Consider the following 24032-nt stretch of genomic DNA (forward strand, 5'->3'; position numbering starts at 1 on the left):
TGTTACACCTGGCTTTTACCTACCCTCATAATTCGTATGGAAGCAGTAAGGGTGTTCTTAGTTTTTCACAGGACTGCAGAGAGTCCAGTGAAAACTTTCCTTTTCTCATTACTGTAAAATTTCACAGCACTACACATCAGATCATTTCCCAAGAAGTAATTAAATGCCATTAAAATAAGTTTTTAATAAATGCAGGAATCAGAGTTAAATGTGAGATTTTTTTTAATGTTGATTAGATCATATAACTCCTGTAAAACATTTTCAGGAGCAGCCTTGTAATCTGTTTCCAAAGAGTTCGTTGAGGACTTTTTTTATAGTTTCCAACTCTAGAATTAAAAACACCCAATAGCATCAGCATACCCAGGTGGGTGTAAAAACATGGCGTCTTTTAAAAGACACATTCTTCTGCTTGTTTTAATGTCCATCATGCAACGGGCTTTGCCAAACTCGAGACTTTATTGCTCCGCAAATGCAACAAAGGCAGTAAAAAGAAACCAGGAATGAAAAAAAAGGGACATTACAGCTTTTTTTTTTCCTTTTTTTTTTTTTTTTTTTTTTAAAGTACTGACAATAAGAGAGCAAGCTCCAATTATAAACCCAGCTCAATGTTTATCAGGATAAATAAATACAAGTTCAAAATAAATACACTATTAAATACAGTATAAAACAACAGGCACAAAGGGAGGAAATTGCTCTTTGATGAAGGAAGAAAGCAAAAGAAGTAGGAGATGCTGCTTTGGAAAGTGATGAACTTAGAAAAATAATCTGTTTGGTAGCTGGTAAATAGCGAAATCATGAAAACGATACAAAATGTAACTGCAATCAATAAAACACAGTAATAAAAAAAATCCCTTTTCCAAAGATGGGTGTCTAACTGCTACAACAGAATCATAGATACACTTTGAAAATACATTAAAAATTCAAGTAAAGGAAGGTGTACATCAGTAACACAACGCATTGCAGTCATCAATTAAAGCACTGGGGCACACTGTCCACTATCCACTACGTTATAGAGCCGCTTCTTTTATATAGACGGAAGCAAACTCTCGCTAAACTCCTAGAAAGAGGCACTTTAACAAAAAGATAAAGTCTTTAAATGTCGGAAATCAAGCAACTGTCTATTCATAGAGCTTCATCCAGCCGACGTGTTACCCAAACCAACAAGAATATGAACGAATGTCTGTAAAGCTTTTACAAAACTAAAGGAGACATTGAAATTGCAAACCAAACTATTATTTAGTGTGAAATTGTCTCAACCACAACCACTCATTATTTAATCCTCACCATTTTTTTCCCCAGGGTATGTTTTTTTTCTTTTTCCCCCTCTTCGTTTGCCGGCACACTACAAACAAACGTGCTGCATTCCAATAGAAACTTTTGAGTGGAATTGCAAACTACTGCAATTCTTGATTCTTCGATCCAAGTGCTTCATTGTAGGTTTTCGTTCCTATAAACTAAGAGAGGGGGGGGATTCTGTACACATAGAGTACCTCACATATGTCCTCTCTTTTTCTTCTCATATAAACATCACTTATAAGATTATAGCTTAATTTCTGCACACAGCCAGGAGGCGGCCAGTAAAAACACAAGGTCCATCTGTGTTTATGCACCCAGGCAACACCATCTCTTTAACTCTGGGCCAGCTCAAGCTCATTTCAGCCACTGCGGCACTCCGTCCTCATCGGCCGGCCTAACAGGAAATGGAGCAAGGTGCCAATTAAAGGAAGATTTTGTGACATCACTGCCGACCACAGTCACAACAAAAAGGCTGATCACACCTTGACTGTTCCTTCGCTTGTTTGTTTGGTACTGGATACAACAAGCTCAGGGTACGATTTGTGTAAAGCATTCCAAGGAGTAGACCGTTTTATGAACCGTAGATGGAAAAAAAGAAAAGAAAGAGAAAATAAAGATAAAATTGCATCTGTACAGAAATTATGGATAGTAAAAAAAATAGATATTCAAATATACACAGTCTACTTGATATATTTGTCGGTGTGTATTTGCTCCATTCCCTGTAGATAAGAAATCAGAAAAAATGTACAGTAAGCTTGTCTTATTCAGTCAGCCTGAAAGGATGGCACAGTCCTCTTGATTCTGATGATCCCAAGCCATCCCCGCAGTAGTGCTCCAGCTCCGTTTAGAGTTCAAAGGGCTGCCGGCTGCAGTGCCTGATTTGAATTCCCTTCATTATAAGGATCACACTGCAAACACGCTCAGTGTGCTGGTCTGGTCCTTTAAGCCCAAGATGCTGTAGGCAATTCTTTTCAAATGTCCAGGCAGCCTCACTCCAATGTTCTTAATATCCCTGCAAAGGACACACACACAACGAGGAGGATATATAAGAGAAGCGCCACATGGATTTACAGTCTGGCCACATTCCAACACTTTTCACGCACATCCTTCCTGCCTCTCGAGCCTTGAAGTAATCACTGACTCATTCGATGTGATGAAATGCCAGCCCGGAGCTGAACCGATTCATGCCTACGTGGGATGCTTTCCAAGTGTGCAGTCTGCCAAGGCTTTGATTGATCTTTCATAAGAAAAATAAAAAGGACATCACAGGGGGCTCGACGAGCGCACGACGCGAACCTGCAAAAGCCCTGCAAAGCAGCAGCCTAAAGTCAAAGCCTTAATTACAGCCTTAATTACTTAACAAGGATTCTCTCTGCTGACGATGAATCAGTTGTCTGGCAAGCAGAGGGCGCGTTGTAAATAACTGCTGGTTTTCCAAGAGTGCTACCAGATGCCCCGAGATGGAAACATGGGGCCATGAAATCACACCATACTGTATGACAAATACTTCAAAAGGGTTTGTCTCTGCTTCACAGTCTGCCCATCTTCCCAAGATCAAGACCTACATATATACGTTGTGGCAGAATGGGGTGTGGAGGGGTTTATTTTTGGTTGGTCATGTGGTTAGAAAATGCTCTGGCCCTCGTTATAGAGCTAAAGCAACCTTATACTATATGCTTCACTAAGCCTTTCTTCCCGAAACGTTGAGTTCATCTCATTAAATTACCCCTTTTGTAATCGGGGGAGTCAGGGAAGATCTAATTGCCTCAACCATCTTGTGATGAGTTCAGGGAGTACTTTCTGAGCGCACCTCTTCAATCTCTCCAGAAATCACATCCATTTCAATTCAGTAATCTCCTCTAGTTGCTGCTCCTCTACAGCCTATTCCCTCCTCCCCCCCTCTTTCCCCTACTTTAATGTTGAAGAAGCCACAAAAGGCCTTCGATCTAAACGGGCAAAACTGGCGGTTTGTTAGGGGCTCGAGTAAAAGTGCCGTCCAGGGCAGCGGGTGTGATTGGGTGCAGGGAGGGAGAAGAGAAAGGATGGAGGAGGGCAAGAAAAATAAGAACTGCAGTAACCACAAGCCACCACCGTCAGCCAACCACAAATGAGCCCCACTTCTTCTCCTTCCCTCGATTAAATTTTCCATCTCAAACATTTCTTAAGTTGTAACCGAGGCTGGCGATTATATTGAGTGCAAACTATTTTGCTGGCTGTTAAAACTTAACATCTTTGGGAAAACAGATACATGAACTGCCCGAGAGAAGTCCGTCAGGGGCTGGGAGGAAAAACAAGTGTGCAACTTTTGGATCTACAATCTTAAAACCTGTGAGCAAATAAGATAACTGCTACTTTAATATCATGTCACACTTACTCAGTTTTCATCTGCAGGACTTGTTCCATGGTGACAATCCCGGCGCAGGTGAAGTTCTCGCTGTACTGGCTCATCTTGATGGACTCCAGCCATTCAGACACCGACCTGAAGGGAGAGCCATCTGAGCCGCTGGTGCTTGGCAAGCGGATGGATACGCTGGTAAAGTAAAATGGATCCAAATGATAATAATCAGCAGGCTTTCCCCACAACAAAGGCTGATGACTGAACTGCAATTACTGTGCAGGAAACCAGTGATAAAAACCAGTCGGAGGAGTTGGGGCGAAAGATAGCGTGGCATCCTTTGTCCTTTCTCACCGTTTCTGGCTCTAATGCGTTTTCACAAAGGTGAAAGTATGTATTCTCACACACAAAAAACATCAAAAACAAAAGAACGAAAAACAACAAAAAAAATCTTTAGCACGCATAATTCTTCCATTAGCCCAGCAGCAAAGGTGTCAGTGTGTCCTGATGTTTTTAAGTATAACATCTTAACACTGCCACTGCCCCAGTTGACCCTAAACATCCTGCAATTTTGTAAAATTAAACTTAATGGTTGAGCTGCTGCCTAAAGCTCTCCTTTGAAGCTAGGAAAGGTTGAGTCTGAAGTCAGACGGCCAACTCTGAGCTGAGCGTCGAGTCAAATTAGTCACGTTTTAAAACTCCTGTGACAAAAGTCCAGTCAGACGTCAGTCAAACTGTTTAAAAAAAAAAAAGCCTTGATTTATTAAATAAACTGAGTCATTTCCCTGACAGACTTGTTAATAATGATGTGCATAGTCTTCAATGCACATCGCATGGCTCCGTCCTAACATCTAGCAGAAGGGAAGCTGAAAGAGCTCAAAGGACGTTTACATAAATGAGACAGGAGGAGGGAAAAAAAGTAATTTATATTATTATTGTATTGCCAAATGTTTTGGTTAAAGGGCTCTTTCCAAGAACTGGTTGCTGATAGTGGCAGCCACTGTAGAGTCAGCACTAGAAAAATATGCACTATAAGCCTTCTGCCTAGTGTTTAAATAAATCTTACCGTGGGTCAAAGTCTGCAATGGTCTTCAGGGACTCTGGGCTGCGCAGCAGCTTGTCCAGCAGGCTCACTATGTCTCCGAAACGTGGCCTCTTGGCGCGATCCTGGAGCCAGCACTGCAGCATCAACTGATAAACGGCTGAGGGACAGTCCATAGGTGCCGGGAGCCTGAAAGCTTCATTGATGGCCTTCATCACCTGGAAACAGTTGATCTCATTAGCCCTTTTTTTGTTTGTTTTTTCTCTTTAAAATGACAGGGTTCTTCAAACTTTGTGGTCTTTTTTTTTTTTTTAATTCTATGAAGTTTGCTTGTCTGGCACATACCTCGTGGTTGCTCATGTCCCAGTAAGGTCTTTCTCCAAAAGCCATAACTTCCCACATGACTATGCCAAAACTCCACACGTCACTAGCCGAGGTGAACTTCCTGTATGCTATTGCCTCTGGAGCTGTCCAGCGAATCGGAATTTTACCTCCCTATGTGAGAAAAAAATGTTAAAAAACGGTAAGAAACAGATCTTTAAAACGTGGTAAGATGATTCTGGCTGGAGAAAAGCTCTCAGGAAGGCCCACATCTACTCACACTTGTGGTGTACGTCCCCTCAGGATCGTCCTCCAGCACCCGGGACAGGCCGAAGTCAGACACTTTGCACTCCATGTTGTTGTTGACGAGGATGTTGCGGGCAGCCAGGTCTCGGTGGACGTAGCTCATGTCAGAGAGGTACTTCATGCCTGCAGCGATGCCACGCAGCATGCCCACCAGCTGGAAGGAAGAAATCTCACCATCATGGTCCTGGTGTAAGAAACAAAACAGTTATTATAATAACTTAAAAAACAAAAAAGAAAAAGGATCAAACTCTGAACTTCAGAGCTCGTTCTTGTGTTTTTAACAGCTTCTTTGTGGCTATACTCACAGAGATAGTTGCATTAGTAAAAACTGTATGTTGTGGACTTACCCTAAGGTACCTATCCAGAGCTCCATTCTCCATGTATTCAGTTACGATCATGGCGTGTTTAACTGCACAAAGAAGCCACCAAGAATAATAAATTACACATCTTTCCATTGCACCAAAACAACTGAAACATATAAAACTTAGAAAAGAAGCGGCCAAACTCACAGAAACCCTTACATTTGGTAACCACTCCCTCTAGGCGAATGATGTTCTGGTGGGAGAACTGGCCCATGATGGAGGCCTCGCTCAGAAAGTCCTGCCTCTGTTTCTCGGTGTAGCCAGGCTTCAGTGTCTTGATAGCCACTGCCACCTCTTTCCTCCCCGGCGCTTTCAGAATACCGCGGTACACCTCACCAAACTCCCCTGCAACAAAAAAAGAAAAAACACCATCACTCAGACACTTGAGTTGAAAACTAGATGCCCAATATTGGAACATGCATCTGATACATCTCAAGAGTTTACCCACAGGGGTTTGGCTGTGCTACAGATTGAAAATGAGGAAGTCTGCGCGGCTGTTTTGCCCGGGGCTCTCTCATAGAGGTGTGTTCTCAGAGCCTGATTCTCTGTTGTCGTTTTATTAGCCTGTAGTTCAGGGTGGTGGTGGGGGGTGGGCATGGGAATCAGCTGTCACGAGAGGAGAACGGGTGGGGGGCACGCGGTCGTGGGAAGCGGGTGTTGGAAAAGACCGTTTGCTTACAGGGTAAAAGTTTGTCGCAGTTGAGTAAACGTATCATCATGTGGGGCAGAAAATGGAAAGAAAAAAAAAAAAGCCGACAGCGCTCAGGAAGGTGCTCTGATATCGTTCCAAAACACCGTTCTTGCAACAGTTCCTTTTTTGTGTAAGTGTGCTGTCAACTTGAGCCACGACAAAAAAGGTGCCACAGCCAAGACAATAAAATGTCTCAACTTGTTGTGCGAGCCTGACGGATGTTAATCTCACTGAAGTAACCACCGTCAGTCACCCTGCTAAGCTGTGGAAAATGCACAATGTAAACAGCGAATTTGGGGGATTGGAAAAATCTTTCAACGTCTCAGAGCTAAGACCCACAACAGACTGTCTCAGCAGGGCTGTCACTCACCAGCTCCGATGACTTTCTGTTTGGTTATGTGGCTGGGGTGGATTTCGGTGGCAAACTTGAGGACGGCCACGTTGGGGTCCTCGTATGTGTGTGGATCCACGTAGGTTTTCAGAGGCTTCAATTGTTCTGTCAACCAAAGGAAGAGACAACAACAACAACAAACACTGTTATTGTAGGTCGACAAATAAATCAAGTCAATTCACTGAAATGAGACAGAAAGGTGGGAGAATTTTATTTAATTTTACCTGGGGTGGAGAAGTACGTGTCCTCTGGTCCTTGCCTGGTGTGAGAGTTCCTTTTTCTAAAAACAAAACAAACAAAAAAAGGAATAAATAAATTTTTAAAAATCCATCTGCAAATTAATGCCCTACTTTATCTCTTTATTATTTCCTTCCTTTAACATCAAGAGCACATGGCAACCTTTGTAGCAATTTTTCTTTTGCTCTAAGGCTTTCACTGCTGCAATGCATCCATTCAGAAAGAAGTGGCCCTTTGATAGCGGCTGTCGATAGGCTGTGTTTGCAAAGCTGATTTAAAGACTGAAAGACAGACGAGCAGGAGGGGAGGGAGGGAGGTAGACAGGCGGGCTACAGTACAATCTGCTACAGCAGAGACCCAGGTCACCTTTGACAAAGTACCCGTGGCCTGGTGCAGAAAGAACCAAGCCCCTCTTATCACCAACAATGTACCACTCTGGGCAAATTTCCTTTCAAGGGCCCCCCCACTACCCCCCCAACACTCACTAGAATATCACCATTGAGCAATGACAAGGCACATTCAACGCAAATTCCTCGCCAGTGAATGCTGGGACACAAATCCAGATAAATAGAAAGAGAAAGCTGGCTAAAGGAAGGGAAAAAGTGAGAGGTGAGGAGAGATGAATGCGGGGGCCATTTGGAGGCCCCTCAAAAAGGAAAAGCAGAAGAATGAGGGAGGAAGCTGGTGGAGGAGGACTTATTCTGACCGGTTAGCAGACAGAGAGTGGAGGGAAGGGAAGCAGAGCGGGACGTTTACTGACCGTCTGTGGAAGAAAAGGAACGCGAACACTACGATCAGCATCATCGCCACCCCAACTGCCGCCACTAATAAGACAGTGTAGTTCTGAGACGGGCTTCCTGGAAGAGAAAACAAGGTTAGACGCACACATCTGCATGAAACTAGTGAAACTTGTAGAGGGATTCTGCTAAGTACCTTCAGTCAAGGTCTCGAAATGCTCCTCCATTCTGGAGCCTTCGGAGTTGTCATCGCTGCCGAGGGCCTGCACAATGAACAGGTAGGCCGTACCCGGGGCCAGATCTTTGATTTGCGCAGAGTTCTTGTCGAGCGTGAGCACGGTGTAGGTAGTCTTATCAAGGTTGTCATCCTGGGAGGCAGAGGAAGAAATGTGATCTAAGCAGCCAGTGTTACTGCAGAAGACGTGATCCTGCAGCCATTTATATTAGTGGCTTAAGCTTATGGCCAAAACGGCGATGTCTGATTTTGAAAATTTATGCCTCGTGATATAATTATGAATATTCAAAATAGATCCAGTGGATCTGTTATTTAAACAACATGCGAAACACACATACACTGACACAAAACCAAAATGATACATAAGACAAAGTTTGATTTCAGGGCATTCCTGGTGAGAAAAACAAAAGATGCTCACCTTCTTGTGGTAAGTTAGTTTATACCGGACGTGAAGCTGGGCACGTGGTCGAGGGGATACATCCCAGGAAAGAGCCAGGCTGGTGGAGGTCCGTCCCACCAGTCGCATTGTGGTAATTTGGGGGGGATCTAAGGAGAGGGTAGAGAATATTAGGGGTTTTTTGTGATGTGAAAAGCTGAGAGGATATAAGAAACAATAGATAAAATAATAGACTTTAGAGCTGAAATCCGACAGTTCATCTTTCAACCTGTGGAGTTGTCGCTACCTCACAGATAGCCCCACACTGCTGCTTCATATCAGCTGTGCTCACCTGTGTAGTGCAGAAATATAGTGACATTGCTCCTGGATGCTGGCCGCTGAGCCTCACTAGCCAACTGCGACACGCCGCTGTGCGCCTGCACGATGAAGGTGTAGTTGAGGTGAGCTTCCAGCTCGCTCACTGACACCCTGGCCTCAGTCAGCTTCGTGCTCCCCGGCTCATAGCGAACTCTCTCCCCACAGGGCTGACACACAACCCCATCGCAGCGCTGGCATTCCACGCTGTAGGTGATGTCATTACGACCTCCGGTGTCTTCAGGGGGGGTCCAGGAGAGGATGAGTCTTCCCACGGAGGGCTGACGGACAGCCGAAAGATCTCGTGGTGCAGAGGGGGGGCCTGGTGAGCACAGGTTTGAAATGCACGCAGCATTAAGAGCAACGAAGAAGAGAAGCACACGATGCCAGATGTGTGGGATTTTTTTTTTCAGCTATGACTGGAAATATACTTCTTTTTTTTTTAGAAGTTTGATAAAAATAACTTTTAAACATGTCCGGTGTCAGCTGAAAGTCATGCTGCCAGTTCAAAACCATAAACACACCCCTGCACATCCTGAAGGATTCACAGTCACTTTTAAAATGTCTGTTTTGATTACACACTGGAAAGGTCACGTGTGGAAATGGCACTGGTTGCACTGGCTGAGTAGCAAACACATCCTCATTTCAAATGTTTCTTTTTTTCCTTCCACGGGTCTCACCTGAGCAGGGTCCAGTAGTGGGGTCGGTTGGGGCCCGGAAGAAGCCATCCTTGCAGGGACAAAGCACAGCACCATGTTCCAGCGTATCGGTGTTGGCAGGACATGGCTCGCACGCGTCACTCGATGCCTCCGCTTTGAAAGAGCCAGGCCGACATTCTGCAGAGACAAAGACGACATTTGCATAAGCAGCAGAACAACAAATGACTTCAGGCAGCATCCCAAATGACAATGCAAAGCTAGTTTCTCCAGACCTTTCTACACCCGTCAATAGAGCAGCAATGCTGTGAACTTTTGACCTCATGTGCAACACAATCAGGCTAAGTTGACATGTCAAGACTAAAAGTCACATTTATACAGGGCTCAGTAATTGGCTGGTTGCAGACAGGGATTGATCAAACCTTCCAATTAGCAGATGGCCTGTTCTACCTCCTCAGCCTCAGCCACCTCCAAGTGAAAGATATTTTGTAGGGAAAACATGTGCAAGAGTTTGCATGGTGCTGGCTCTACTTATTAAAATACTCAGATGAGCCCAACCCAGCCTGCACTCCTGCCCTTTACTTCTTCAACTACTAACGCCTCCTCCCTCACTCCACTGTTGGCTTCTCACCGTCTCTCAAAGCACAACCAGTTATGCCACATTTGACGATACTTAGGTTTTCAGTGCTGCAACGGGAGAGAGGAATGGAAGCAACAGCTTTCATTAAAAACACCAAGAATCAGCCCAAAACTGCATCCGCGTGCGCCTGACAATCCATCATCTCTATTTTTTTTTCCTTTTACAGAACCACATGCAGATCTTTGAAACTGTATCGCTCAGATAAGATGACACCCGATTTCACACGTCCAACTCTGAATAAAGAGACGCAGGTAGGGGTCCAGCTGTGCGTAGCCGCGGTGAAATACGAACTTAATGTGGTGTGAAATCTCAGAGAGAGCGTGCCATAAAGGGGAGTGAAAACGAGATGGCTCCCCATTAACTCCGCGAGAGCATTCCAACGCCTGCTGCCGCTCGTGTCCTCACGCCGTTGCACATTCATCCACACACGCATTCATGTGTGCACCGAACACATGCACAGAAAACACATACATGTATGCAAAGCACAGCCTTGGACACATGGGACAAGCTGACATCAGAACAGGGATTATGTCTACTGCCTGTCACCTGTTCACATCCCTCTGCTAAGTCAGTTCAACTACACACACACACACGCGCACACACACACGCACACACACAGAAACACAAAATAAGACATCTCTGCCTTTGTTCCAAGTTGTATTTCTGGAGTAAATAGCTAATGAGTAATGACAGACCTTTACATTTTCTCACTTGTAAAGGTTCAAGTGATAAAAAAAAAATTCAAAAGAGGTGCTAGAAATAGAGATCAGACAATGTAAGAACCTTTCATGATATTCAAAGACTGTGGTTAACGCCGCTGACAGAGGAAAAGCAACAAAACATTCAAATCAAAGGCAAAATGTACGTGTTCCAACAGGGGCGACTTATAAAGGAGAGCCGAGGATGACGATAAAAATCAGATTCACGCAGAATTCTTTCACTGAGGTCGAATTGAGTCAAAGTTTATCTGCAACCTACAAGTGCCCACACACACACACACAGACAGCACATGGCTGTGGCTCTGTTTAAGATATATCAAGGGGATTTCCTCAATAAACCGTACATTTCACTCCAGCTTCGCTTGTTTTTTTCCTCGATCTTTGCGGGTTGGGAGCTGCGCTGCTGTGAACGGGTGTGTGTGTTATATAAGGATTAGAAGACAGAAAAAGCTCAGCTTGAGGTATTTTGTTTTGTTTTGTTTTTTAAGTTTGGCCAACAGGCTTACGCGTTACTCAATCCTCCCTCAAGACAGCGCCTCGTTTCTGTCTCAGCCAGCTGTTTCACCAACAGCTACTGCTACTCATTAACGCAGACGAGGCAAGAGGACAGGAGAGGCAGGAGAGAGGTGGTGTGAAGGGGACAGAAGAAATACTGTATCCTGCTGAGGACTGAAGAAAAGAGGGGAGAAAGAAAGGAGACGGGGAAGGGTGAACTCGCTCATTGAGAAGGGGGAACAGCTGCTGCCTCAAACCCCAATTCATACCCCTACCTCTCCTCCTCGTAATCCCCAAATTCCTTCCTCCTCTCCTTTCTCTCCTCCCGGTCGCCTCTAAAAAGCCTCCCAGCTAACCCATTAACATTGCTATTCACCGCTGACCAACAGGCAAAGAGAATGCCATGCCATTCAAGTGCTGAAAGAAGAAAAAAAAGAAAACATACAAACAACCAAGCGCTGCAGATGGGAATAGCCGGAATGCCACATGGCAACTGAAAAGAGGAGGACTAGCCTCTTTTTGGCGCTACAGTGCCGGCTGCAATGCATCGTGGTCAGGCCTGCGGAGATGATGGCCTTACTCTGCGAGTCCCCTCTATAATCAAGATGCATTCCAGCGCACACCACCCAACAGGAGGCCTGTACCAGAGCGCCTTGAGAGCAGATTCATTTTCAGCCCAGGTCTCCGCTGTAACAAAAAAAGGTCAAGGAGTTTGTGTATCATGAACATTTGAGTCACTGACGGTAAATGAAAGTAGATGATTCTCTGCTGAGGTATTTGATGAGAGGATTCCTCGACAAAGGAGAAAAGTCCGGTGAAAGACAACTTCCTTGTTCCACGGAGAAGGTGGAGAGAGGGGCTTTGGATTGTTGCTGGACACAACAGGAAACAGGAAGTGTGAGACTGACGCAGACTTCCTTCCTAAAGCAGCCAATCAAAGCATGGAAGCATAAGGGGAGCGTGACCAGGAGAAGAACTGCCGCTGTGGCTACCAGAGACCTGAGACAGAATAATAACCCAAAAGGAAGCCAGAATGTGTTGACCCAACACGAACAGAGGCACTAAACCCACAAAGAGAGGGGGGGCTCCTTAGATGAATGATCGTGTATACAAATGTCTCTCAGCCAGCTTCTTCAGAGTTGAAACATTTCACAAAGTTAGACTGGCCATTTTTCCCCTCCCTGTAGCTACAAAGAAAGGAACTGTTTGTCATTTGAGAGGCCCCGTGTGCCTCGAGTGGCTCTGTGTTTGTTTATTGAGAGTGAGTGCAGGGGCCCGCTACATTGCTGGGAGCCTGAGTGGCTCTGGAGTGGGAGCCTCCGATGGCCACCCCATAAGGCTTGTCAGCTGAAGTTAAGATGGATGGAGGCGCCGAAATGATGAATGCACGGTCGGAAAGATGGATGAATGGGTAACATGGTGGCTCAACAACAGGAATCGGCCCTCAGGACTCGGGCAGCACATGGTAAGGGGAAACCCCCCTGGTCCCCCAACAATTGAAGCCAGTGCAGGGCTTTTTAAAGGCAGTAAGGTCATGTCTGCCTCAGGGCAATTGTGAGTTAAACTGTGCATGGCTTACAGGGAGTCAGTGGCCAAGTAAAACAAACACATGCTCGCAGTGAGGAGGAGGGAGACAGAAAGGATAAATTCAGAACTACAGCCAGTGAACAGAAAAGAAAAAACATCTTGCAAAAATAATACCAACCAAGAAATGCAATGTCTAGATCTTAATCAGAATGGCTCCCCGAGTATAACTAAAGGCATTTGCCTGTACCCTTGTCTTCTTATTACACTCCCCATCCCCCTGGTTTTCTCCACCTTGGGACAAACCTGTAATTGCAATATGTCATGTCATTTTGTTTGTATGTAGGGTGACAACACGCCATTAGCATTTTGGGGTACTCGGAGGTAGTGGAACAATGGGGGTCTGTGTTGAAGGAGGTGAACTGGTAATATGAGCTGGGGTGGGGGGGTCACTGAGGTAAAGGAGGGGAGAACAGCAGAAGGCAGTAAAGGTGTAAGGGCTGAGAGCAGAGTGTGCATGTGTGCATGTTGGGGGTGGGTGGGTAGAGAAGCATTAGTCAAAGGGATTAGCTGACCAATGGAGCAGCTGTAAGGGCATTACATCTGTTTTACAATTGCTCTCAGGCTTTCATCTGGGGTTGCTAACAAACACAATAAATTCCCCGATCTGCTTTCGCCTCTCACTCCCTTTGTCCACCCAGATTCACTGACAGGAGGAGGAAAACTGGGAGAAAAAGGTCGAGTCAAGCAGACACGAAATGTGCTCAGCGTTTCTAAGGTTTTGCAGATGCATCGAAGAAACCAGTACTGGTTGAGGTGAGCCAACAGAGACAGCTTCCAGTGGTTTTCCGCAAAGCTGCTTGGTAGAGCCAGATGACCACGTGGCAAACGCGACACCCGTTTTACTACACCACAACAAGCCAACAGGTAACACGCTGGATGCTGATCACTGTCTGCTTCCTGGCTAGGGGAAGTGGCCAAAATGAGACCGAAATGCACCAATAAACAATAAAGGTTATCAGGGAGGACAACGAAATGGAAAGCGGCTGAGCAAGGCCGCTCGGCATCGACCGACAATGGAAAGCCCTGAGCCAACGGGTTGGGGAGTCACCAAGGGATTAGGTGACCTCCGGTTTCCGCTGTGGGCTCGTCCTGTTAGCAGTGAAGGGCGGGTGGGTGGTGTGTTGTGCTTGGGGGAGGTGGGGGTGACTGACTGACATGGGGGAAGGAAAGTGCTGACCTCACACACCAGCAGTACAATACAATGCGCTTCACATACACACACACACACACACACACACACACACACAGCCTGCAGGCTCAGGAATGTCACCAAGAGGAAATATGTCCCAACTTCCCCACCACAACCAACACGCACACTAAAAAGCTAAAAATTGCTAAGGGTCAGTTGTTTGGGCCAAGGGACATTTGGAAACTAAATAAGGCGACTGCAAAAACAAACTGGTTGTGTTGGTCAGAATGTTGAGGACTCCGATTAAAGCTGCACTAATCAATTTTTTAAAAATACATTCACAGCACTACGTGTAAATCAAAAACACTTGTTTGTCATGACGAACACGAAAAGTAAACACTTCCCGTTAGTTCAAAAGAACCTTTCCCCCCCCGTTTTTCACTCATTGTTTTGGTTTTCCATGACATGAGGATTGCTGAACATCCAAAAACTAGCACTGTTCTCAGTGCCTCAATGTTCATATAATTATTTAATTATAAATAATAAAATACGCATGGAAACCATTTGTGCTAATTACACTGTAGATGCAAAGCTATACATTTTTTAGGTTTCAAAAAGTGGGCTTCCCCCTCATGTGCCTCACAGTTGTTTGGTCCACTGCCTACTAACTCCTTCATTTAACTTGGACAATGTGAGAGACTTTGGTCTTTAATTCTGCAGCTCAAGTGACTACAACTGCATTTTTCGCCTAGCTAAACCTTAATGTGGCTGCCATATTGTTACAGTGCACATCTTCTAAATGTTTCGGAGGCAGGAGGTCTGCCTACAATTAAAATCATTAGAACTCACTGAATTTTCAGCAAGTGTTTTAAGTGGTTAGTACTGTATGCTGGCCTTGAGAGTTCAAACACACTGCAAATTAAGAAAAGACCAACCAAGAAAAAAAAAAAAGCTGCATAAAGTACACAAAATATAACGGAAGTTGAATAAAACTCAACGGAAATAGAAAAAAGGCTGTGCAGAAAAACTCCCAAATTTTAGGGGGAGAAAATAATGTGATGGAACAGCTGTGGAAGTAAGCTAACAGGAAATGGCTAATAGCAAACATGCATCTACGGCATTATATGAATTAAAACATGCATTACCTGCAACTTTTTCGCCCTCACAAGGTTAGACGCAACTGTTCTGTCACGTTAATGTCTCCGCAAAAACACTGTTGAGTTTTATTTAACTTCCATTGTGTTTTTCTATTTGCTGGTGTTTTCTTGAGTTGCAATTGGTTTGACCTCTCAGGGCCACTGTAGGGTTAGGTATTCACCACAGATTTTTTTTTTTTTTTTTTAAGTATATACATTTTTTTTAAAATAAAATCATGAAGTGCCCCACGGCTCGACCGCAACACCAGTCACACTTTTTAAACCACAGTACTATGATTAGCTGCAGTCCACATTAAAAACTTGTGCTACATTTTCTGTCATCTTGTTTGAATTAACTGCCAGTGTTCTGCTCACTAAAAGCGTGGCCCAACAAGACTGTGCATGACACCACTTGAAAGTCCACCCCCATTACCTAACCAGCTCACTCAAGTTCAGCCCGCTAGGCATACGTTAGCTTGGCGTAAGATCTGAGAAATCCAAAGTAAATCAGTGTAATCACAGTGGGTTTATAGCCAAGGTTATATCTAGACTGTGCATCTAAATGAACAGCATTGTCCAACGAGTTTGTGACTTAAGCAATTTTCCCCCTTTTTCCCCTATTTTGGAGATCAGCCACAGGGATCAAAGGTTAAAGGAGTTTGGTAGAGCAGAAAATTTCAGTGTGGGGATTATCCTGCAGGAGTGAGATGATTCCATTGTGTAAAATCCACTTTAAGCCAGCTAAATGAAATCCCTGTCATCTTGAGGAGTGGTGCCGTGTTCACGTCTTTGCACAGTCACCATCAGATTGAGTGAAATTGCACAACACCTTTGTTTTAATAAGTCTGCAGTCACCATGAGGAACCAGCTGGCTCTCAGCGCAACCAGATTAAAAGATTTACATCTACTGAAGTGTCGATCTCTGACATTTTAGATTGCAAATGCTAGATCAAGTATTTTGTTTTTAAATAATTTACTTCCATCAAATGTTTATGGCTTAACCATTACATGAAGCCAGTTGTTTTTTCCTCTCCCCGTCCACTAAAAACTCTCCCATTGGCAGACTTGTTCTAATTTAGCTTCTATTTATCTTTACGAGCCACTTGCGGAGAAATGTATTTATCAAGGGCTGAGATGAGAATTGTACACAGTCTAAATAGTCCCATCATAGCCGTGTGAAACGGGATGTTTAAACTCTATTGGTGTCATATTCATGACCTGAACCCCGGCCAGTAATAACAGCCACTCAGTGATTTCACAGGAGACATGAACACAAGACGTGGAGGAAAGACTTTTTGTTTGTCTGTAAGTTTATTGTACTTGGGGCAGCTTCTGCAACAGAGCGCGTTTCGGGAGTAAATTGCGATAAAATGACGATGCAAATAATCCGCTGAGATAAGAAACTATTAAATAAATACGAGATGAGAGGGCGGAAAATTGAGGCTAAAATAGAAAGACTCTTCAGGGACAGGGAGGATTTTGGGAGAGAGGGGGCAGAGGACGGCAAAAAGAGAGATTGCACAAAGGCAAAAAAGCAAGCAGAACCAGTAGTTACTCTGCTTAAAAAGACTAAACACACCCAAGTCAATTACTACCCATACAAATCACTCACCACAGCATGCAGTCACAATTACAACAGTCACCAACTGTTTGTTACATCAGCTGAGGACGAGCTCGGAAACACGGACACAGACATCGGGGGGGGGAGAAAATGGTTTACTGGAACCTTTGTGGAGAGAGGAGTCGGAACTTTACTGGAACTCGGGGAAACAGTTGTTCCACCGAAAGTGCCCTCAGCAGTCCAAATATTCCACACTGCGTGTCTTTTTCTATAGCGTCTTCTGTAAACCATAATATGGGATTAGGCCTTATTTGTTGAGGCTTTAGAGCGACCGAGGAGGTGTGGACCAGGGCACTTAGACACAAAAACCAGAGGACCAGCTGTGATCCTTTGAGGAGGTGCAACGGGTATGCCATTGCATTGTGCCAGGGAGGACTGTGGGTAAGGAAGGGCGTGATCGGCTGCAGAGGAAAACTGTCAGTGTCAAAAGTGAGTCACAAGGGGAAAGTGTTGAGGTTTAAAAGACTGACCAGGTAATTGAAAGAAAGTTGTGATTTTTTCCCCCCCCCACAGAATAAAAAAAAAGCAAAGTTTATTTCCACAGCATCCTGATCCATAGCAGATGGTGAAGGGAAACAATCAAAGAAAGCTTCCTCGGTGCTCTATTTACAGTTTAGATTAAGTGGGTTTTTAAATACAATTTTTTTGAAAATTTTTAAGTATTAAATAAAAAGATTAATTTAAAAAAAATGTAAAAAGATTTTTTTTTTTTTTTTTTTTACAAAATATACACTTGTAAAGTATCTAAAAGTGTCCCAATTTTAAAAACCACCCCCCCAAAAAAACCCGTCTTGTCAGCCTTGCTGACTCATATGATTTACAACCAGTTCATAAAAACGTTTACAATAACTGCTCTAAACACTCAGTGCAGTGCAGGAAGCGATGCGTTTTATCTTCAGGGTCTGTTTGCTCGGTTCTGTCGTTACGATGAGCATCGACGGCCACCAAGAGAACAGCGCCACACACCAAATAGAAAAAAGAAAAAACAACAACAACAAAAACTCAGAGGTTTAAAAAAAAAGGGGGGGGGGGAGAGAAAAGAAAAGGGGGAAAAAGATCCCTGCGGTACAGTTTGACAGAGAGTGATCTCCAAGCCAAAAAAGTACCACAGTGAGGAGCTGTGATGAAGAGACGGGAGACAAAAACCAGATGAAGTCACAGGTTTCTATTTAATAGGTCCCACGGGAAGAGCGAGGAGTCATAAAAGTGAGTGAACACATCGCCGAACATGGAAACTTTCAACCCAAGTACGAAAAAGCGCCACAATTGAAGTTTTGTGGTTTCTCCCGTAACAGCGCTCCACACAGGAAAGAAGCGGGGAGAATGATTAACTGTGCGTCGGTAGGATATTCCACTTTAAGCTCTCTGAACCATTCATCTTGGCCCACACTGCAGCTCTGTGATTCATTTCCACCTTCATCTGCAACTGCCCTCATGCATCTTAGGCCTCTCATTTAACTTCATCCTGGTAGTTTTTTTCCCCCTTGGGGGGGGGGGGTTCTTTGTTTAGTCATCTTTATGTGAGGGCTCGACCCGGAGCTGCTCTTCCCCCTCCTGGGAATTCCACAGGTCTGGAGTAATGCTGGAAGGCTCCTCCTCAGCAAACCGATCAGGAATGTATCAACCACGAGGGAGAGGAGGTGGAGGTGTGCTCCACCGGCCATGCAGTGGGAAACACAGCACTCCATTGTTCTCCTACCTTTACATTCCTCTCCTCTCTCCATTTAAAAAAAAAAAAAAAAAAAAAAAAAAATCACGCCCCCTCCTCTAAACACAGCTTCTCGCTTTTGCATGACCCCTCTCTCTCGCTCATTCCTTCCTGCTTCTCCTCCTAATCATCTTACCTGCCACTTTCCTGCAGCTAAAAATGATCTACTGACAGAAAACGTAATCGCTTTTAAAACAGCTCTTTGCCACTGGTGGGGGAACTAAATGGGAAAGTAGATCTGTTACAGAGCCACAGGTGGATTTACAACCGCTGCCCCCCAAAATGTCTTTCAGATGTCTATTAGAGGTATTCATACCCGTATACGAGTGATTCAGGTCAGGCATGTGGGTGGGTACGAGCAAGTGTCACGAGCAGCAGAGAATGAGGCTCCCGAGTCTTCAGGTGTTCAGTTATGGAAACGGATCTGAACAGGTCCTTGCATGCCGGGCTGTGCAATATGTTCATATACACTGCTCAAGTCAGACACACACACACCCCACAGTGGAAGCTCAGTAAATCTGTGACAACAGAGGGAGGAGGATCAAGACATGGATGCAGACAGGGCGACATGCAGCCAACTTGCCCGTTCACACATAAGAGGAGGGCTTCAGCACTCTGTGACGCTCTATATGAACAAAGTGAGTGAGGCTCAAAAAGCTTCCTCCTGCCGCCTCCCACTTCCCCCCCCCCTCCCCAAACCATCTTTAAAGATGCTAATCCATCACAGTACAGTAGCCTCCCAGCTTCTTTGATCACTTTCAGTCACTCTGACAGCCCTCACCGCAATAATAAAACCCTTCTTTTGCAGGACTTTAGGCACAACTGCACCACAACTACAAAGGCAAAGGGACAGATGTATCACTGGACGACATATCACACTCAAAAGATAACAAGAGCAGGTGATAATGAGGTGGCAGGAAATCAACCTGATGCAACATGCTGTAAGCCCTGAACCATGAAAGGGCCATGTGCTTGAGCAAGACTTTAAAATATGTGATTTGAAAGCTGAGCGTGACTCCAACCCAAAGGTTTCTTTATTTAAAAGATATGTTTTCAAATATTTTTTGTTACCAAATGAGATTCACCAGCGATGAAAAATGAATACGTCAAGTACAACCTGACTCGAAACCTCTTCTCCCAACTTAAGCCTCCATATCACAAAGGCTTTAAAGTGCTTCACATGACTCTTTCCTTAGAACTGCACATGTTAGTCATAGTGAAACCCAAAAACACTTTTCCTAATTTTACAGGTATCAGTTCAAGGTCAGGGATAATGCCAGGGCATGTACAAGTAGGCCTCAACATTCCTTCCATTGCAAAAAAAGAACCATGTTAGCCAAAGGCAGAATTCCACTGAGTTACAATAATAATACCCATCATGAAGATCCACACTCTGCCATCCAGGCCTGTTTTACACCCCGTGGCAATTAAAATAAAGGTAAATAGTGACTAATGCTGGATGGGTGCTTTAAAAAGCACACTCTCCTGGGAAGCAAATCCTGGTTTACACCCAGACGAAGCGCCTGTAGACAGAAAGACTTTGAGAATTCCAGAGACTCAATCGCATGTGCTCACCTTGACATGCGTCTTTGACCTCTTCGTAGCCCGGTTTGCACTGGCACTGTCCGACCTGCACCGCCCACTTCCCTTCCTCGGTGCAGTAGATGCGAGGTGACTCCTCACTGGCTGCGTTATCCACGCATACCCCGCTCACTTTCGTAAGTGGCTGGTTCTCACCTCCGGCCACCGTCTCAGGGAACGTGGCGAGATTCTGTACGGTTCCCGGGCAGGTTTTGTAGAAGACCCTGACGGAGAGAAGAGCGATGCAGGCTCCGATGTCTTGAAAGGCCAAGTAGAAACCTTTTCGAGACAGCCCGTCCACCACTCGCGTCTCTGTGTTGATGTGCATTTCATTTTTGCCGGTGATCTCATCCGGAGCTATGGTGGCCACCTTCTTAAACTGGCTCTTGCGGAAGGTGGTGCCCACATCTGCATCCGATTCAGACGTATAGAGGTTGAAGGTTTCCTTGCATACTAACGAGGCTCCGTCGAAAGAGTTGCAGTCGCGTACAATAAACTTAAGTTCCACAAAAACCCGCGAGGCCAATGGATGCCGCTGGATGAAGGTGGTGCGCAGCCAGTTGTCCTGCTCACGCTCCTCCACGTTGCAGATGGAGTACGTGTAGAACTGAGAGCCATTTAGAGTCCTCTGGACAACCTCCCACTAAAGAATAAGAGCACACACACACAAACAAGCGAAAAAGGTTAAGAGGTACGAACACCGAGCCCTGGGCAGCCCATAAGCATGTGCAAACCAAAACTACCAAGACAGCAAAGGAAAAAGGCTCTATTGCACTCCTCATAAGGGTTCAGCTATTGTACTACTGTATGAACGGTATGAGTGTGTGTCAGGGAAGCCATGCTCCACAAATTGCTAATTACTCCCTGTGAATATTTTTACAGCTTCACAGCAATAACACATTTCTGGGACATGGAAAACTGCACTTTACGAGCAGCATAACAATACAGCAAACCTCAGGGGCTGATGAGCATGAGCATTTCTGACATTGCAAAGATACCAAATTATTTCCAATTCTTTCTTTTTTTTTCCTCCCCCCTCTGGCTACTTGTTGGCATGTTCCCCAAATAGCTTTGCTGCTTGCATATTAAATGGTGCCACAAATATTTCTGGTGGAAAAAAAAGTCACAGCAAGTTTTAACAAAACCTTGGCTCCTGAGAAACAACTGGCCCCACGGAGACAGAGGCTGTGGTTTAGTCTCTGCATGTAGCCCCTGTCCTATTAATTAAAAAAAAAAAAAAAAAATGTGCTTAGCTGGCCGATTGTGTGACTGTGCATATAAACTAAATGTGCAGCAGCAGAACCCACACATCTATAAAACAGCTGGTGAACATTTTTCACAATTTTTACAAGGGGCCCTTAAAACACCTGAGGCTGATTAATGAAAAAGTGAAACTTATGTAAAGGTTTTATTTCTTTTCTTCTTCTTTTTTCTCTTCAAGAAATTTGGGTGAGCCATCACAAACACGCTTGCACATGCCTTTGACTCATCAGTACATGAAATGAAGCCATTTGCTGTGAATTTGCATGAGCCTGACTGGTCAATTACTGTGAAACTGCAGCCCAATCGGAAGGCATTATATGTTTCTAGTACACTGGTGTAATAATGTGCCGGGCACTGCACTAAATGTAGACGTTTACGTTTTCCCCTCCATCCTAAACCCATCCTCTCCAAAAAAAAAAAAAAAAAAAATAGAGAGGCACCACATGCTGCAAACTTTAAAAGTTAATTGCTCTCTGACATACAATTCTGGAGCTGAAGCCTTCAAACCACAAGAAGCCGCAAGTATTCCCAGTTGAGCGCTAGCAGCTATTCTGTCTGCCTAAGCTTTTGGTATAGTCCAGACATGCTTGGATGCAGTTCCTGATAGGATCCTGCTACTCTATCGCATATAAGGTTAACTGATTTTCATTAAAAAAAAAAAAAAAAAAAAACTAAACATACACACACAGCAGCCGCTCCACATCTAACCACAGGAGTCAAATAGTCAAATGTCATCAAATTGGAGGGTCTACATTCAGCTGGAGCCTTTCCGTGCATTTTCTCCACGCTGATTTGTCTTTAAGGCAAATTCCAACAGGAAACGTGGGAGCTGGAGGAGAAACCAGAAGCAGAGCTTTACTCACCCCGGTCTTCTCTCCCTGATCTAAGGGCCAAGTCAGCCAGCCCAGTTCATCTCCTGACGCCCTCATGTCCAAAAGCATTTCTGTGGAGACACGAGAACAATTTCAGTAAGTGAGAATGCACCTATTTTAAAATATATATTTATCCAGAAAACATTTTGTTTGGTTTGAAATAAGTAAAAATATTAGACTTTTGATTCCTCAGAAGAGATATCTGTAAATAAGAAGCCATGAATAAGTTGGAGTTTTGCTCTTAGACTAAAGAAGCGATCAGATTTTAGTTAAATAAGAGCGGCAGCTTGCTGCATGAATATTAGACGTTTCATTTGCCACATGCCAGCAAACTTTGATATACTCGAGTCAGCGTGTTGAAATCTATTATTCCTCTTTTAATATAGAGGAGTGGGAGGGGGGGAAAAAATCACTCAAATTGTGGCAGATTTCACCTGCTGGTGCGACGTGGTTTACTGCAGCGCACACGAAGTCTCAGCATTGCTGATGGTTAATAATCAAACCAAACTCCGCGAAGTTCTTTTTTTTATCCAAATAAAACATTGAAATAAAGAAAGAGACAGAGCAGTGCAGGACTGTCATAAAGCTTGAAGAATATTTCCTGGTTGTTAAAACAACAACTTTTAAGTTGGTGTCCCGCATGGCACGCGTGCTTTCCTTAAGCAAAATCTCACAGACAGATTTAATGCAACCAGGTTTTTAAATGATTTGCTTAAAAAAAAAAAAGTCACTCACCTTCTTTAGTTTGTATTGTAATAAATATGCCACTGAGAAGTACGTATGAAAACAAATAACGTTTGATTCCACCAAAGAAATCCATTTGGAAAAACTTTTCCTTCCTCTCTCCGCTGCTGGGCTTGGCTGGGACTCTGAGAGGTGAGCACAGCTCGCTGCAGCTCATTCACAAACAGCACGACACGTCACGGACTCCGCCCGATGGAATGTGTGTTTGTGTGAGTGTGCGTGCATGGTGTGTTTAGCGTTTCCAGAGGTGGGAGTGAATGGCAGTGGGGTGGTGAGGCACTTAGGGACTGTTGGACATTTCATAATTACAAACAAACCATCACGAACATCTCGAAGAGCTTATCACAGTTAGTACAGCCTGGTGCAAGTTTCCAGAGAAAACCTGAAATATTTCTGTGTGCAATCAACCTCAAATTGCACTAAAAGGGCAAAGCACTGTTAGCCTCTGGGAGAGAGGAGGGTTAGAGGACAGAACTATTACCCTCCAATGAAAATTACATTAGTAATAATTTTTTTAAGATTTCCTAATGCTGTTAAAAAAAAAACAGAGCATCCAGGTTTGCATTATTGAAAGTTACATTATTTTACTTTGCACACACACAAAAAAATAAATCACAAAACTCCTCAAACCTATCAGGGTCAAAATAGATGCTAATAGTCAGCTTTTTAAAAAAAACAAAACAAAAAAAACACATGTCTGCTGAGCAATTCCAGCTCCTTGTTCTTTGACGAATCTCTCAAGCTTCTCCAGATTTGATGGTCTTCAGGCACGGATCTTGATCTTCAGTTCATCTCACAGATTTCCAAAGGGATTCGAGTCAGGGCTTTGTGCAGGCCAGTCAGCAACGTTTACTTTGGTCTTCTGGATGTAGTTTTTCACAAGGAGCGATGTATGTTTTGTAAGTGAAAACAAAGTGATGACCCAGACCCAGGATTGCTGCTGCCTGCTGGAGGTTTTCTTTTAAATTCAAAATCTCAGTGAGTCTTCACCAAGATTCCTGACCAGTCCTTACCAGTCATGACCAAGATTCCCAGTTCCAGATGCACTGACGCATCCCGACAACATAATACTCCCACCACCGTGTTTCACTGTGAGGGTGGTGTTGTACACCTCTTCCTTCTTTCTCCAAGCATGAACAGCATCTCTGTGGCCCAAGAGCTCTAGTTTCATCTCATC

General features: G+C 44.3%; 1 protein-coding gene across 2 annotated transcripts; it reads right to left on the reverse strand.

The window, feature by feature from the left end:
* Positions 1-204: 204 nt before the first annotated feature.
* epha2b (eph receptor A2 b) lies at positions 205-24032 on the reverse strand. 2 transcript variants are annotated; one of them, XM_026153821.2, is made up of 17 exons: positions 22847-24032; positions 22103-22182; positions 19971-20619; positions 9385-9540; positions 8682-9026; positions 8372-8499; positions 7915-8086; positions 7742-7838; positions 6969-7024; positions 6724-6849; positions 5810-6007; positions 5648-5709; positions 5275-5484; positions 5019-5168; positions 4698-4891; positions 3671-3826; positions 205-2308 (listed from the first exon to the last, which is right to left on the reverse strand). In XM_026153821.2, the coding sequence occupies exons 1-17, from the start codon at positions 23010-23012 to the stop codon at positions 2200-2202; spliced, it is 3054 nt and encodes a 1017-aa protein (XP_026009606.1). In that variant the 5' UTR covers positions 23013-24032; the 3' UTR covers positions 205-2199. The 2 variants fall into 2 exon arrangements, with proteins under 2 accessions (XP_026009606.1, XP_026009607.1); XM_026153822.2 differs by having other exon boundaries at positions 5822-6007; positions 22847-24031.

Source organism: Astatotilapia calliptera, chromosome 20, assembly GCF_964374335.1.
Source record: "Astatotilapia calliptera chromosome 20, fAstCal68.1, whole genome shotgun sequence".
In the NCBI taxonomy this organism is placed as follows: domain Eukaryota; kingdom Metazoa; phylum Chordata; class Actinopteri; order Cichliformes; family Cichlidae; genus Astatotilapia; species Astatotilapia calliptera.

Coding starts and splice junctions, on each gene's coding strand:
- epha2b (XM_026153821.2), bottom strand. CDS start 23,012: ATGAGCTGCAGCGAGCTGTGCTCACCTCTCAGAGTCCCAGCCAAGCCC. Junction 22,183..22,846: donor TACAATACAAACTAAAGAAG/GTGAGTGACTTT, acceptor GTGTCTCCACAG/AAATGCTTTTGGACATGAGG. Junction 5,169..5,274: donor AGGGGACGTACACCACAAGT/GTGAGTAGATGT, acceptor TTTCTCACATAG/GGAGGTAAAATTCCGATTCG.